Source organism: Cyanistes caeruleus, chromosome 5, assembly GCF_971803275.1.
Source record: "Cyanistes caeruleus chromosome 5, bCyaCae1.hap1.1, whole genome shotgun sequence".
Taxonomy (NCBI): domain Eukaryota; kingdom Metazoa; phylum Chordata; class Aves; order Passeriformes; family Paridae; genus Cyanistes; species Cyanistes caeruleus.
Window position 1 is genome coordinate 47,605,318 of NC_141705.1, and position 15,364 is coordinate 47,620,681.

At 41.5% G+C, this 15,364-nt stretch overlaps 1 protein-coding gene and 1 long non-coding RNA gene across 6 annotated transcripts in view; one reads left to right on the forward strand and one right to left on the reverse strand.

The window, feature by feature from the left end:
• The first annotated feature begins 952 nt into the window (after nucleotides 1–952).
• On the forward strand, nucleotides 953–13,037 carry LOC111927758 (uncharacterized). 2 transcript variants are annotated; one of them, XR_015286640.1, is made up of 6 exons: nucleotides 953–1,051; nucleotides 3,415–3,719; nucleotides 7,237–7,369; nucleotides 7,893–8,005; nucleotides 8,842–9,058; nucleotides 10,536–13,037. It is a non-coding gene; the product is annotated as an uncharacterized LOC111927758 (long non-coding RNA). The 2 variants fall into 2 exon arrangements; XR_002863745.2 differs by lacking the exons at nucleotides 953–1,051; nucleotides 7,237–7,369 and having other exon boundaries at nucleotides 3,176–3,719.
• The window catches only part of NPNT (nephronectin), a 49,181-nt gene continuing 43,516 nt past the window's right edge, over nucleotides 9,700–15,364 (reverse strand). For all 4 annotated transcript variants that reach the window (XM_086888291.1, XM_086888289.1, XM_086888290.1 and 1 more), the window contains 2 exons: nucleotides 13,113–13,369; nucleotides 9,700–11,639 (listed from right to left, as the gene is read on the reverse strand). In XM_086888291.1, the coding sequence (XP_086744417.1) occupies nucleotides 11,544–11,639; nucleotides 13,113–13,369 (353 nt within the window). In that variant the 3' untranslated portion in view covers nucleotides 9,700–11,543. The remainder of the gene's footprint in view (nucleotides 11,640–13,112; nucleotides 13,370–15,364) is intronic.

Consider the following 15,364-nt stretch of genomic DNA (forward strand, 5'->3'; position numbering starts at 1 on the left):
TAGGGCTGCTGTCAGGCTCTGGGACCGTATCAAAACATCCCAAAACTGTCATGCAGGAAGCCTGGTTGCCTGGCTACTCATTGCACAGTCTGTAACCTTCTGTTATTTTATACAGTAGGGTTGGTGATACAGTTAACTTCTTTTTTTCTTTTTTTTTTTAATAAAATGACACTGTGTAGTGGAAATCTGGGACATGTAGAATTTTCCCAGCAAAGAGACAGAATACTGGTGGTGCTGTTGGTTTACCATCATGTATTACTTCTCATTTATTTCTTGATCATTTTTTCTTCTCTTTGTAGCAGTCCCTGCATCTGAGAGCAGCATCAACAGTGGCAAAGTGAGTGAGAAGTTTAATTAACCACAAGAGATCAAAAGAGCTGCAGGCCTCAACTTTGGCCAGGTGATTAAGATACAACCTGAACTGCACAAAGATATTTTGGGTGGTCTTCAAGAGGAGGAGCTTCAAATTAGGTAAAACAAACCTTCTGTCTGGAGGTCAGGAAAAGTACTGCAGCATGATCCCTCCATCCTCTGTTAACATCAGGTACCCCTGGAGGTGCCAGGCTCTGCCCTGTTGTGCCGGGCACAGAAGAGGGGTTCACTGGGGCTTTCAAAGCACACCAGGCAAGGCAATGAGGCAGATACTGTTTTGGAGGAGTTCTGCAGGAGAGGGGGGACAAGTAGGATGTGCTATTAGGCTGTACAAACTTTGCTTTCTGTGATTTTTGGCTTAGAGCAGGGTGGGTGTGTGTATGCACTCCACATGGTATTTTTTAACTAGCTCATGTTATGTTTCTTTGAACCCTTTTTAAATGTCAGGAGACTGAAGGCTGTTGTTAAAAGAAGCAGGGCCTGACAAACTGTTGAGGATTTCCACCTGTGAAATGGGGAGAACCTGGCACTAGGGGAGGTCTTTCCTTCTTAGGTAGTGCCTGCTGCCTCAGAAACCTCTAGGGGTGTATTTGGGAGGTCCTGCTTTCCAGCACTGACCAGCCTTGGCAATACTTCTCAAGTGACCCTTCTTACATGTGTTACCTGGATGCATAAATAGGTATATGTTTTTGCATATATAAAATATATATCTTGTTCCTACTATATAAATAACTGTGTAGTATGGGAATTGACTGCCTGCTAGAGGCATGCTCAACTTCTTATCTGTTCCACTTCGTTGTAGTTTCGTCAGAGGAGGTTGAAAGTTGATTTTATTTTATTTTTTAATTTTCAGTGTCTTTGAGAACAAATAAAGAGGCTAGAAATCTCTAGCATTATTGCAAGAAATATTGACTGGAAGGAAAAAATTACCCTTTTTTTCATGGAATTCAGCTCTTTTTTGTTGAAGTCTTTTTCCTGTTTGCGTTCTGAAACTAGGTAGAAGTTGTTGATAATGTTTTGTTTGGTTTTTTTTCTAGGTAGAAACCTTTTGTTTGTTGTTTTCTCATCCAGCAATTATTAGAATTTGGCTTTAGGGAGCTCTGCAACCCACCATTTTTTTTCCTTAACTTTGACATGGAAGAAACAAAGTAAAATTTGTGATTCTGACATACATGAGAATTGAATATAATTTCTGACTAAATGAATGATGGTGGAATTGGTGGGCCAGAATATCAGCTGATGACAAAAGAGCACAGTCTGAACTAAAGCCTTGATTACTGATTTGCTGTGACTGTACTTTCCCAGTGTGGCAGTGACACTCAGCTGTGCTGCGCTGTCTCTGCAGTGTGAGCTCCTGGAGGGAGGTGACATGGGTGGGCTGTACTGATGGGTGAAGCTCTGACCTGCAGGTGTCTCACAGTATCTTGTGTTCATCACCTCCCTAGGACACAGGTGGGCACACTGAGAAGAGAGAAAAGAGCATTAACAGGCAGGGTAAAAATTTTGAATTTTGAAATCTGCCGTTACCAGCTGTGGGACTCATTGTGTGTCAGTAAGTTGGGTTTTGACTTGAAAGAGGCTTTTGTCTAAGGGTGTGTTGGCAGTTGGCAGGAGGAGTGTGACAAGATGCAAACCAGAGCCTTGAGGGGTTGCCTCAGAGCTTGCCATATCTTGTGGCCTCACAAACATTGCTGAGGGAAGCAGCAAGGGTGACACATGTCTGCAGACTTGCTCTGGCAGGTAGAGAACATGGCAAGAGGCAATCCCTTCTTCATAAGGGTATGTTGTGCTATCCTTTCTCTTGCCTCAGGCAGCAAAAAGCTGATTTCAGCATTAGGAGGTGGCCTGGAACATGTAAAAGGATGGAAAAAAAGGAATTAGGTCAGGAGCTGGGAGCAAAAGGTTGATTGCTTGGAGTACTCTCCCCCAGCATGGGCCATGGGCAAGCAGAAATAAATTGTGGGTATGCACAGGAAATAATGCTTACTGAGGAGTTTAATTGAGAGTTCAGACGATGAAATCAGGAAAAAGAGATATTTTTCCTAATTTTAATCTTTGTTTATATTTACATAGACTTAGAAAAAATGTTCTGCATTTTATACCAGAGAACAAATACACAGAAGAGAGAACAGCTAAGTGCCCTGTGTCTTTGCCTGCTATTTTAACAAGAGGTCCTCACACTGATATGGATTTGTATCATCATTTGCTAAGGTTTCTGTGCTTTTATAAAAATTACTATCTAGGTCACAAACTCCTTTTACCTGTCATCTCCTGGATGAAGGAAATGATATGATTGTTGAAATGATTGTTAAATGGCTGATGTTGGTGCACCTTGGCCAATTTAAAATAGTAATCTTACTTTTTTTAGGGTATTAAGAGTGTTATTACATGGATGGGCAACAGTTCTTCACTTGGGTTTGGTTCACTATTTTTGTTTGCTGAAACACTGGCAAAAGATACAAGGTTTTTTTTGCTTTTTTTAATATGCAGAAGGCCCAAACTGCAGCATTCAGGATATGGACTTTTCAAAAATGTGATGGAGTCTTAGGGCAGGAACTAAGTTGGTTTCCTGCCAGATCTGAGCTGCTGCCTGGGGAAAACAAGCAATAGAGAAAAGGCTACAAAGAGAATATTTTTTTTTTTTCTTTTGACAGCTGGCTAATCTATCTGAATTTGGAAGGTCATAGTCCGAAGGCATAGAAGGAGTAATAATAGCAAAGTGTGTTTCAGAGAATGCCCTGCTGCTTTATGGCTATTAGGAAGATACCACAGGAATTAATTTTTAAAAATAGCTCAGCGTTACAGGCGCAAGGGGTGTGACTGAGGCGGCAGGAAAATGTTCTAGCTTCTTTGTTCCTAAAGTCAAAAAATTCCTGTTTGCTTAATATTTATCTCGAGAAGTAAATTGGCCTCTCGTGCCAGAGAAAACAGTGTTTGGGTTCAGCAAGTCCTGAGGCAAAGAAACTTTATTATTGTTTGGGCAGGATCTGGAAAATGCTGCCAGGTGCAGTTCTTGATACCCAACTTCAATGTTCCTTGTAGATGGGGAAGCCTAAACTTAAAAGTATGCAGCTGAGGAGAAAGGCTTTGATAGCCTGTTTTTCATCAAAAGCTCAAGACCACAGCAGCAGCAGAGAGCTGGAAGATGAAGAGAAAAACTTGAGGTCTTGGAACAAACTGGAGGATAAAGTGCTTTTGGAGAAACTCTGGAAGCTTTGTGAGGAGGAGGAAGAGGAAAAGTAAGCGTGGGGGGGTGAGAGATACAGAAGGTGGGAAGCTGTACCCCCACATGCTGTGCTGTGGTGAACACACAGCTCCAAAGCCCACACACACTTCCCGTGGACAAGGTAAGAAACATTCCAGCTCTGAGTTGGCAGCCCTGGCTGCTTGCTGCTTAATCAAAGCCTTGGTCATGCTTAGAAGCAGCACCAGTGCCTGCTGTCAGTCCAGGGTACCCTCAGCATCCCCAGCTCCTGGGGCTGCCCTGACACTGTGGTGTGGGCAGGGCAGGCCTGATGGGTTGTGCAAATTCAGGTGCTTCATGGACTGCCCAGCTGGGAAGGCTCAGAGGCAAATGGGAACTCTTCCAGTTTGATTTGCAGAGCCTTGGTTTGAGTCTGTTCACACCTGGAGGCTCCAGCCCTCACTGGAGCTGGGGCAGTAGTGGCAGGATTGGGGATTGGGTCCTGCCAAGAGTCAGAGCCTCAGCTGGGGCTGGTAGTGAGCAGCTCAACCTCTCCACCAGCCCACAGGGTTCGAGTGACTGGTACTAGAGGAGACATTTTACAGGTGAGAGTATTTCAAGGGTAATGTTTATACAAATGCTGGCAGCTCTGTTGAAGAGCTTTTGATAGTTTGATGTCACTGTGGGCTAGACTGGAAGCTCTGCAGCAAAGTAGTAGTGTCCTGAAATGTGAGGCTGCAAGAGCTCTCCCTTTGCCTGGTCCTCATGCTGCCCTGGTTTGTGTTGGTGAAAATGCATTTTAAAGTCTTTGAATGTTGGCAGGGTTCTTTAATTGAAGAATCTACTCCGAAGCCCTTACAGTGGTCTGCATATGAGATAGGAATGACATGTTGTACCTAGGTGGGAAGAAAAACAGCTGTGGTGCAGGGTAGAATGTGACAGAGAAGGGAGGGATGTTGCATTTCAATTCTTTGATGTGGGCAAAAGAAATTGTTCATTTTCAGATACAGGAGAAAAAGGATTTTAAACAATATTTCTTACTCTAAGTAAAAACTCCATTTACAGCATCCTCTTTGAACTGCTGCTTGGATGTTTTTTTCTGGAGAACATGCAGTGACTTTCCCAATTGCTTGGCAAGGGCAGGGGCCTGTTAAAAAATAACTAGAAGCTGAGGTAAATCACATACAAATAGCCCAGGGAGCGTGGTGAATTCATCAGTGTCTGATGTACTTGCTTGTCTCATGGCCACCCAAGTTCCTCTGTAACGTGTTTTGGGTTTCTTGGCTTTGACATGACCTGTCCAGCAGGAGAGAATGTCAGATGTATTTCTTTGAGCAGCATTTTAATATTTCACCTAACTCTGGTGATGAAAAAGGGATGAGTGAAAAAGGTCCAGGCTTCTGCTAGTCAGAGACCTTTTAATAAAGTTTCTCCCCTTCAATAATGCTGGACAACAGAAGCTTTTAATTGTGTTACTGCTCTGAACTAGCTGCTGTTGCAGGTTAGGCTGGTTGACCTGAGTCTCAGTGTCAAGAGGACAGCATGTGGCAGGAGAATTTGTGAGTTCAAGTGAATGGCACTTGCGTACTCTGGGTGCACAGTATGAGCATTTGCTCCCTTCTCAAATCTGTCCTGTGGGTGTGTTTACTCACCTTTCTTACAGCAGTATGAAAAGGCTGTGGAGAGGTGCACAAAGAACATTTCTACTCATCCTTTGAATGTGTTCACGGTGCTCACAAGGAGCCTGGCACCCTCAGGGGCTGTGGACAAGGCTTGAGACCACTGGAGCAGCCTGTGCCTGTTCTGCTGCAGCTCCGTGCAGTTCCCTTATGAGTGCAGGATGTTTCTCTTCCCCAAAGGGGAGTTGTTGTCACTGAAACATGAAGCAGGGGTTGTCTGTATTGAGTGTCAGGACAGAGCCATCATTCCAAGGATATTTTTAATAGCAAGGTTTGAAAATCCCCCTCACATAATATTTTGCATGCTGCAGGATTACTTTGTAGTTGCTGTTGGCAACCTGATATGGTTTGGAGATGCTGTGTTCCCAGGCTGTTCCATGCAGACTGGCTGTTGGAAAACTCACAAGTCTTTGTCAGTTCAGGGCCAGAAATGGAGTCCAGTTGTTTTGCAGTTGTGTGCTGCTGAGTGCAAATTGCAGGATTTCTTGCATTCCTCATCTGCACCTCCTGTAGTTTCATGTGTAGCTGCTTCTTGCAGTGTCACAGTTCAAATCTGTCTGCTGCATGCTCAGGGTATTGCCTTCTTTGGGGGGATTTGTGTGGTTTGTTACCTGCAGACTCAGACCCAGTTGCAGCACGCGGGATTTCAGCTGGAGCAGCAAGTGCAGACCATGGTCCCTAGAGACAGAATGGGTGTCCTCTGGTGAGGGTCTCTCTTTAGGGAGAAATTAGACTTCCATATCAGGGAATGAAAAGCTCCTTACCTTCATTAGAGCACATGGAAGTTTGAATTTGTCCAGAGCTGATACCTCTGGCAAAGCCTGAGAGAAAAATGAAGTGAGTTCCACACATTAGGGATCACCTGCTCACAGCCAGCCACAGGGAGAGGTAGTCATCATTTGTGTTTGCTGCAGTGCCAAGCACACTCTTTGGATGAAGTGGCACCCTGGGAGGGGATGGCTGAATGAAAGATGCAGAGTTATGAAGAACTTGTGTGAGAAGCTGTGGACTCTAGCTCTGTTGCCAAACTGTAGTTGAATCCTTAAAATTCCCATCTAGCTCTCTAAGTGCCAGTGTAAACTGATCAAAGGCCATATGGGATGAAGGCATTCCTTGATGTACCATGTACTTTCTCTGCCTGTTTTTTGTATTAATGTAATACTTTTCCAAGCCTGTCACATATCTTTATTTGGCAAGCAAGTTACTCCAAAAAAACCTGGCAGAGCAGTTCACAGTGTATTTCATAGTGAGTGTGCCAGGGTTGTTTGCTAATACACAGATGAGCTGCCAGAATGCTGAGGTCTCCTAAACCTGCACAAAACTGCCTGATGGACCTTGTGAGTAATTAAACATCACTCAGTTCTAAGAGGCAACCTTCAGTAGTAGAGTTCACCCAACTATAATGTCTTTAAAATCAGGATGGAACCAGTGGCATATGACAGGAGAGTGTTAATTGCTCACAGGTTAATGACCCCTCTAACTATGCAGTGGGGGTTCCTGGTTCCTGTGTAAATTGATGTGCACCATAGAGTTGTGGTCCTTATTACCAGTGGGCAGTTCCAGTGGCTTCAAACCCTGTGTATTCACAAACAGCTAAAGGAATCCCCTAAACTATTAGCAGTAATCATGCATGTTTGAGAGAGAACACTCAACTCTGGGACATGGAAACTGAAGAGCTCCAACAACTTTGCTCCTCCAACTGATCCAAGCAATTGAGGTAAGATGGTAACATTCTTTGAGCCAGCTCAGAAATTCGGAGAGATGGAAGTCACAGTGTCTCTCTTGGACACCCCTCTGAATCCTCTTAATCAATTTCTTGCAGTTATTTTCCTAATTTAAAACATAACAGGCACTGGTCACAGCTTATTTGCATTTAGATCTGTACTCATATTGTACATGTGGATGCCAGGATGGTCTTTGCTAAGGATTCTGGTGGTGTCATCACCAGCTGAGGTGGCACACATTGCATGAGCTCCCAAACAAGGAGCTTTGTCTTTCCAGGCGTTTGCCAAACTCAAAATGAATGCATCAAGAGTATTCAGGATGAGTCTGAAATGAGAACATGGGAAATGCATGGCAAGTTAAAACCTAGGAGAAAAGTGTGACAGAGGACTATTCCTGGCCTGAAAAGAAGGTAAAAATTCAAAGTATTAAGTTAAAAAAATTACTGGGACAGTGCTGTAGTAACTTGTGGTCAGAGGAAAGCAGAATTTGGCTGTCACAGAGAGAAGCATCCTTATCCTTTGTGCCAGATGGATCTTGGCTTCCTTGCTCAAACACTGAATAAAGGTTTGGAAGAGGTGTCATACAAGTGCACAAGGAGAATTGTTGAGAGCAGAGCCACTAGAATGTGATTTGATTCATTTAGGACTTACAATCCTGAAAACTTAGGTGGGGCTGGTTTCTGAAATCTAGAGGTGGTTCAGTCTGTTGGTCTGTTGAAGACTTTATGCTCCCTGATGATGTTTGGTCTGTTGGTGTTTTAAACAAATGGAGCATTACAGACATTCCAAGTGCATTTCCTCATGTATCACTAGGCCTGCTGTAGGTGAGGTCTGAGAAAGGGATCTCATCAAACTTTGAAAGTTAATGAAGTAATGATCTTTCAAATAATTACTGAAACTTACCACTAAAATGTTTTGGATTTCTTTCTAAAGTTGCAGGTTTACACCAACACATTGTTCAACTTCTTTTTTTGTTTTTAATTGATGTGGAAAATCTGAAGTCATAAAACACTGTGTGACTACAGGATGTCAGGATAAAACAGCAGGTAAGAAAGTATTTTAAACACTAGGAAAACTTCAATAATTTGGTGTTTGAAAGGTAGATCTGTATAAGCAAAAATTTGCTTCATATTTAACTGGACCTCACTTGCTAATTAATTAATAACTCTTGTACGTGTAACATTCACAATTAAAATCTTAAAGACAGCTATAGCTTCTTGTTGCAAATTTTTAAAGGCAGATTGAACAGCTTTCAAGGTGAGTGTCACAATGAATTGCTAAAATCAAGGGACTATGGATCAAGCTATCTTTCTGCTAAATACTGTGCTTCATTTGTAAGGAGAAATAACTTCTAGTGGGGTTTATATGGAGACCCCTGGCACATGGGTTGGAGGCAGCCGCTACTGTGGCAGCTTTTCTGCAGCAGAACAGAGCAGGATGATGGAGGCTGCTGTCATAAATGTTCTTCTCTTTAGGGTTGTCTTATGACTATCTGAGTCTTATGAGGGCTTCACTAAAAGCACTCACTAGTGATTTAGTGTCATGATTCAGATGAGAGATGAAGGCATTGTATAGAATGGAATCTAAAACCAAAAATCTTGTCTTGGTCCCTTCCATTCTGCTGATTTTGATGTCAGCAAATTCAAAAATGCACACTGCCACTGGTCCCAGTACCTGTCATTTATAAAGAATCTTATTTTCAGTCTCTTTGGGGAAAAGAGTTGAATATGTCTTTTAAGAACATTCAATTATAACCTGGCAAGAGGTTAAACATTTGATAAATATTTTCATGTTAATTTAGTGGAATTTATTCTGCTTAAGTATCTAAGCAGGAATTTTTATTACCTGGTTACTAAATCCAAAACTATAATCTACTTCATAGGAGAACCTCAGGCCATATTTCCATCCCTTTCTTGAGGCTCATATGGAAAGGGCATCCTGGCTGAGGTGTGTGGCTGGAGGGAGCTGCCTGAAAAGCACCTGGGGAGCAAGAACTGGAGAAGGATCCTCACAACAGAACCTCTGGGTCACCTCACCTTGTCTGTTCAAAAGGTGGAGAGAAAACAACACCCAGAGTCACAGCACAACCAGCTTTGGAGGTGAATGACCTACAGCCACAGCAGCTCCCCCAGAGTTCAAACACACTGCTGAACTCCTGTCTCATCCTGCAGCTGGCACAAGGCTTGACAAGGCCATGTTCTATTCTAGCAATGAAATGCACTGATGAAACAGAGGCCTGAATCGCCACCCTGTCACCTGTGTTATCTCTGTCTACTTCCTGAATTAATCTGAATTAATTCAGATTCTGGGTTCTAGAGACCATAGGAACCATTGTAAAAATGGCAAAAAACTCTGACGGTCTTGCAGCAATAGGGGGTTTCATTTTAACCAGGGAATCTTAATCCCAGAAAGTTGTAGTAATATGATGAACCAGACTAAAATGTGTTAATCTGATATTCCTTGGCATCTAACAGCAGTTTGTGCCACTTGAATCAGAGTGAGGAATGTTGGTAGCTGCTCCTTCTTGTAAAATGGACATCTAATACTGCAGAAGCTCTTAAATTACCTGTGAGACTTCTGAACAATAAATATAGTTGTCTCTTCCTAATATAGTGAACTGTATTTTGATTTTTAAAACTGGTAATAAGAGCTGTTTCACTCTGGTATTGTCATCTTTTGTTTCATTTCACGGCAGTGAAAATTGAGACTTTCAATCTAGAAATGAAAACAGGATTCCCAATTCATAGCAAGTAACAGTCTCATTTACTGATTATTTAAAATTAAGGACAAGGTATTTCAACTATTCACAGATATTTCTGACATATCACAAAGTGATATAAGAGAAAAAGATCACAATCATTTTTGAAGCAAAACAGTTTAAAATTTAATGTTTACAAACACATTGCTTTTTTCCTTTTCAAAATGTTTGCTGATACAGTTTTGCAGGAGGCTCTCTGTTTGGTCACATACATTTGTGCTATATACACCATGTTTTGTCCTAGGGGATGAATGGGAAAAAAAAAATTCCAGACTGGTACTTTGTCAGAAACAGGGATTTGAAATATGTTGTCTAATGGTCTTGCAAATTTGCATCTGTGAACTTTGTACAAGAATGAACATGCTATGCAGCTGCCATTTATTTTACACTGTATTTAAGTATTCAAAAGAACTGAGATCTATTTCTTTTTTTTTTTTTTTAAGCTTCAAGGCTGTACCACTAACATTTTGCCAATCTCTTGTCATTTTCTTAAATGCTGCAATCACTTTGTCAATTTTAGAATTGCTAGCAGTGAGGATGATGCCCACTTGAAACATACCAAACCAAACAGAATAATTCCCTGGGAAAACTGTGTATCAGCACATGCATGAGACATAACTATAAAATTAGTCCAAAGTTTTGATAAATACTTAGTTCCCACCAGAGCTAATAGTTGTTCTAGTTCTAGAGAATAAAATGGTTATTATATACAGAAGGTTGGGCGGAGTATGGACATTTGACAAAGGCCACTTGAGGCATTTCACGTTCGGAATTGTTTGCGCAGTGTTAATGCGGCTGCCCTTTTCCCTCCTGCGCAGGCTTGTGCCACCTGTGGGAAGGGATCATCCCTGGCAGTGTCAAGGGGCTCAACCTTGCAAGATCCAAGCTCATCTTCTCCTGGCTGCTCAGTCTCCAGCTGAACCAGGAGCTTCTTGCAGGATTGGGAGCCCTTTAGGGCTTGCTTGTGAGCTCAATGCAAATTGTAGAGCGTTTTCAGATGCCAGTTTCCATCAGGTGAGCATTTGGTCTTTTGCCTTCAGGATGTTACATGAAAAACTGCACCAGCATTTTTCAATGAGCACCATTAATTGACTTTGATAATTTGGCATGAGCAGCAGTATTGAAGAAGATGCTGAACTCCTGTCTTGTACAAAAATAAAGTACAGCTGCCAATTACCCTGCAACTAAAACCTGTAAATACTAAAAACATAAATATGTTAACCATACACATATACACAGAACACAGCCGTAGCAATATTACAGGATGCAATGCCTACTCTCTATAACTGGTTTTGGTTAATACAGAAGCAACAGCAAAATAAATGCTATTTCATATATGAAAAACCTTTCTTCAAAGGTCAGTGGCAGTAAGCCAAAGTTCAGTTCCAGGCTTTCACTAATCCAATGTGACTCACACAAATTAATCCATGAAAGATAGCACTATGGGATGAGAATGGCTGTCAGTTAACACTGGAACTTGGAGGTGGAGCTTTCTTTTGCTACCATTTGTAATTAATTCTCCCTTTTTCACAAGTCCTCTTTCTGTGAACATTCACCAGGCTTAACAGGGGACAAAGTTATTACATATAAAATATGATTTAGGGGTAAGGATTAATAAAAAGAACCAGCCCAAGACTGGATTTCCTCAATCCTGGGAGGTGCTCTCCATGTATTTAAGGGAAATTTCCATGAGATTGCACTTTGCAGACTACTAAGAAGTTGTTGCTCTCCCACTTTTTCTTCTTTTCTATGCAGTTCTGTTTCAAAGTTTGGTAGGAATTGCAGGAGAAGGGCAAGAGGAGATGACTGCTGGTCTATTGTCTTGGCTAATGCTCTTCAGAGCAGCGTCCTCTCCTCAAGACCACATCATCTAGTCCAATATCCCCAGTTCTCCCTTTCCCTTTCTCGCCTCTGAAAATTACCTAGAAAGAGAAATAGAAAAATTTGAGTGGAGGATAAAAAAAAAATAATTACAGATATAATTAATTAAAAAGTATGATGAAGGATTCTGGTTTTCATTCAAATTCTCCTCAGGTTTCCAGCAGGCCCCTCCAAAATCCCTGCCATTTAGTTTGGTTTAGGTTTTAATTAGCTAGAAGATAAAACTTCCACATTTCTTCCTAATTTCCCTTTGGCAGAGACCTCCCCTGCTTAATTAAGTGTTTTCCCTCACTCCCTGATCTTTGGATAGGTGTCCCAGTGGTTCAGGTCAGCTTGGCTGCCCATGCTGGCTGGAAAAGATCCCAAACTCCAGCTTGGCATGAGAGCTCCCGTCTGTGGTGCGATGGATGGCAGCCCATGCTGACAGCTACTGCCAGGGGGTCGAGAGAGGCAGGGGTCAGTGCAAAGAGGGACTGCCAGAAGTGATAAATTTAGGGGGGAAAAAAGGTAAGACTATAGCAGATACACTGTTCACCTGTTACAGATGTCCTCGTTCTCAGTCCGACACTCATTTACGGCTAACAAAGTCAGGTGTCTTTGCTACTGTTGCTGAGGTAAATTTTCTTGAAAAGTATCTGCAGTAATTACAGACTTAATATTCATTTTAGAGCTAGACACTGTATGTATGTCTTGTAGCCTGCTCTCATCATGAACATTATGTGTGAGCTTTACAGAGCCCCTGATATTTAAGACAGAGTAAAACAGGCCCTGAAATACCCAAGCCACTTCTTCAGATCTGAAATAAAAACTACCTTCAGAGGTTGAAGAATAACATTGAGCTTTTGATACTAGTTAATCACACAACATTTCTAAAATTTCCAGTTATTAAAAGATTCTCCATGGCACTTCAGGCAGCTTCCTTTGATTGCACTAAACCATTTTGTGTTATGGTCATTGTTAGGTCATCATTCACCTCCTTGGCCTGATCAGCTGCAGGGATGCTAAAGGGCATAAAAATACATGTGATTGCATGTGTAATCTCCCTGCATTACCAAAAATTACTTATTTTCAGTATCCACTAACCACAGGGGATGATTCTTCCTATTTCATGGCACTGTGTGATTCAAAGCATTACTAATAAGGAATCTTGATACAGGTTTTTGGGGGGTTTTTTTTACATCTCTAGAGAGTATGCCTCTGTCCATGAGAGGCATGGACATTTCTTCTTTCTGTTCTTCCCTAGGTGGTGATTCCCTTAAAATGGGCTGTACCAGGTAGCTCAGGAAATGACAGAGTAGCTTGTACTATGAGTCTATTTCTGTAGCTGGGATCTCTTATTTTTCTTCTGTACATAAAACTAGTTTTAAAAAATTCACAATAACTCTCATCTGTACAGTGATTCCATTGACAAAGTAGTAAAACTGAACCCAGAAGATGAACACTGCAGTGCTGCATCATTTGTCTTCAGTTTTTCATGCAAAAACCCAAAAAGCAACCCAACCATCAGTACTTACACTCTTGATGCCTTGTCCTCGTAGAGTTATGTGTGTTTGTCTCCAGCCGTGGCCACCGTTCCTCCCCCAGACAGCTGGGCCCTGAGCACCATTTTTCCTTACAAAGACTTGGAGGGCACCAGAATGCAGCCCAGGCACCTTGTGCCTAAAGGACAGGCACAAATCTCCAGCCTGGGCCGTGTGCCCCAATGGCAGGATAAGGTGGGCTACTCTTCCTTCTTTGCCCTTGGGATCGGAGATGGCAAGGTACTGTCCCCCTGCAGTGGAGAAAGCAGGTAGTTGGGGGGTTGGGTTTGTCTTTTTAACACTACTAGGTTGCAGGACCAAGTGCACAAGAGTTATTAAAAATAGATAAGGGGCTCCACAAGGTCCAAAAAACATAAATTAAGGCATACAGAACCAGAACTAGTGCATCTGCCTTCTACAGGGTAAGATGTACAGTGCTGCTCTTCTCTGTACAGTAGTACCAGGGTGGGTGTTGCCCATCTAATTTATTTTTGACAAACAATACCCCTCTCAAAAAACTAAAACCTCGTGTGTTCTGTCGTTTCTGACAACCCCTTGGTCACAGCATGATTTTAAACCCAGAGTGATGTTAAAGCTACTTTAAAGCAAATTTATGCACCTTCAAGTTGCAGTGTTTTGCTGTTGGATAGATAACAGAGACCAGAGTAAATGCTACGGTGTAACTGAGCTATGGCTCTGTCCCTTTCCTTTTGTTTGGGAACTGTGTTAACAGGGTAAGTCTCAAAGCCTATCCATTTGCAACCCCCATAGCCTCTTTTATTTAACTGTAATTTAAGCTCTTAATCTGAATTAGATAAAGCAAGAAGCAGTAATGATTTCCACATGGCTCTTAGCCCCAAACTCCAACAGTAGGAAGCTGTCAGTGAACATACATACTCAATTCAAAACCCTATTATTATCTCTTATCATGTATGAAGTAAAGGTGCCTTCCAGAAAACACTCAGAACATGAGAAGCTAAGGATCTCACGTATGGCAACATCCATTAAGCCTAAAAAGGAAAAAGGCACCTTTCACACCAACACTCAGAACAACACTAAATGAGATTTCAAGTCTTGGAGAAAACCCAGACCCTCTATGAGTTGTTTGTATTTTTCATTGAAACTTTTGCAAGGTGGGTGAAACCTGTAAATCTGAAATTACCAAAAGGATAAGGGTTAAAAAAAATCCCAAAAAATAAACAAACCTTATCTTACACTGAATCTAAGAATATTTTTTCTTTATGCAATCAGATTTTAATCAGTAAAAAAAAAATCAGTATTTTTTTTAATTACAAAATGCTGCCTCTACCTTAAGTTCATTATGAAAATGGCATTTTTAGGCTCCTTAGTTTAGAAAGATTTAGAAATATTGGGGGTTTATAATACTGCTGACATCACAGTTAAACAGGATAGAAAAATAATTTTTGTCTCCCTGCTACTACTCAAACAGAGAATTATTTTTTGAAAGCTTCTCTTTGAAAGCCACAATGATTTCCCTCAAAAACTGTAAGATTTAATTACAATATACCAGGGCTTGTCACACACTTAAAAGGAAAGACAACCTTTTCTTCAATTCACTACTTTTACATAAGTTTTTAAGTTCTTTGGTCTGAATGAGATTTAACAAAGCAAAGTATTATGCTGCTGCCTGGGCCCCTAGATCAGCATTTAGCCATGAAGTGAGATCCATTTGTCCAAGGTTCTGTTAAAGCCTTTTTGTGGGTATTTTCTTATGGAGTTGTGGGGTGGGGTTTTTTGTTTGTTTGTTGTTTTTTTTTTTTAAATGCATTGCTTTTGCACTAATTGCTAAAATAAGTGTAATAGAGTTTAGATAACTGTACCTGTTTGCTGCAGATACAATTATACCACTATGAAAGCACTGACTTACTAAGTGCACCGTTTTCAGATAGTTAATGTGGCTGAATCCAATCAATAGGAAACAGATTTAGGTAAGCACAAAGCAAACATATCTGTAGGCAAGCCCCTGCAGGAAAAGGTCCCTTCAAATCAGCATTTTCTGCATGCAAGATAAGCTTATAATGCTTCAGCACAGCACCTTTCGAAATGCAGATTCTGATCAACCAATACATAGCAAACTTTGCAAGGTGAAAGCAAGCAGTCAGGAACAAGCTGTAAAAATAAATCCTTCCAACAAGGTATTCCAGACTGGAGGGGGTGGGTGGGTGACTTCAAGGGACTAGTTTCAACAGGTTATGTCAACAGCAGCAGAACATACACAGGAAATA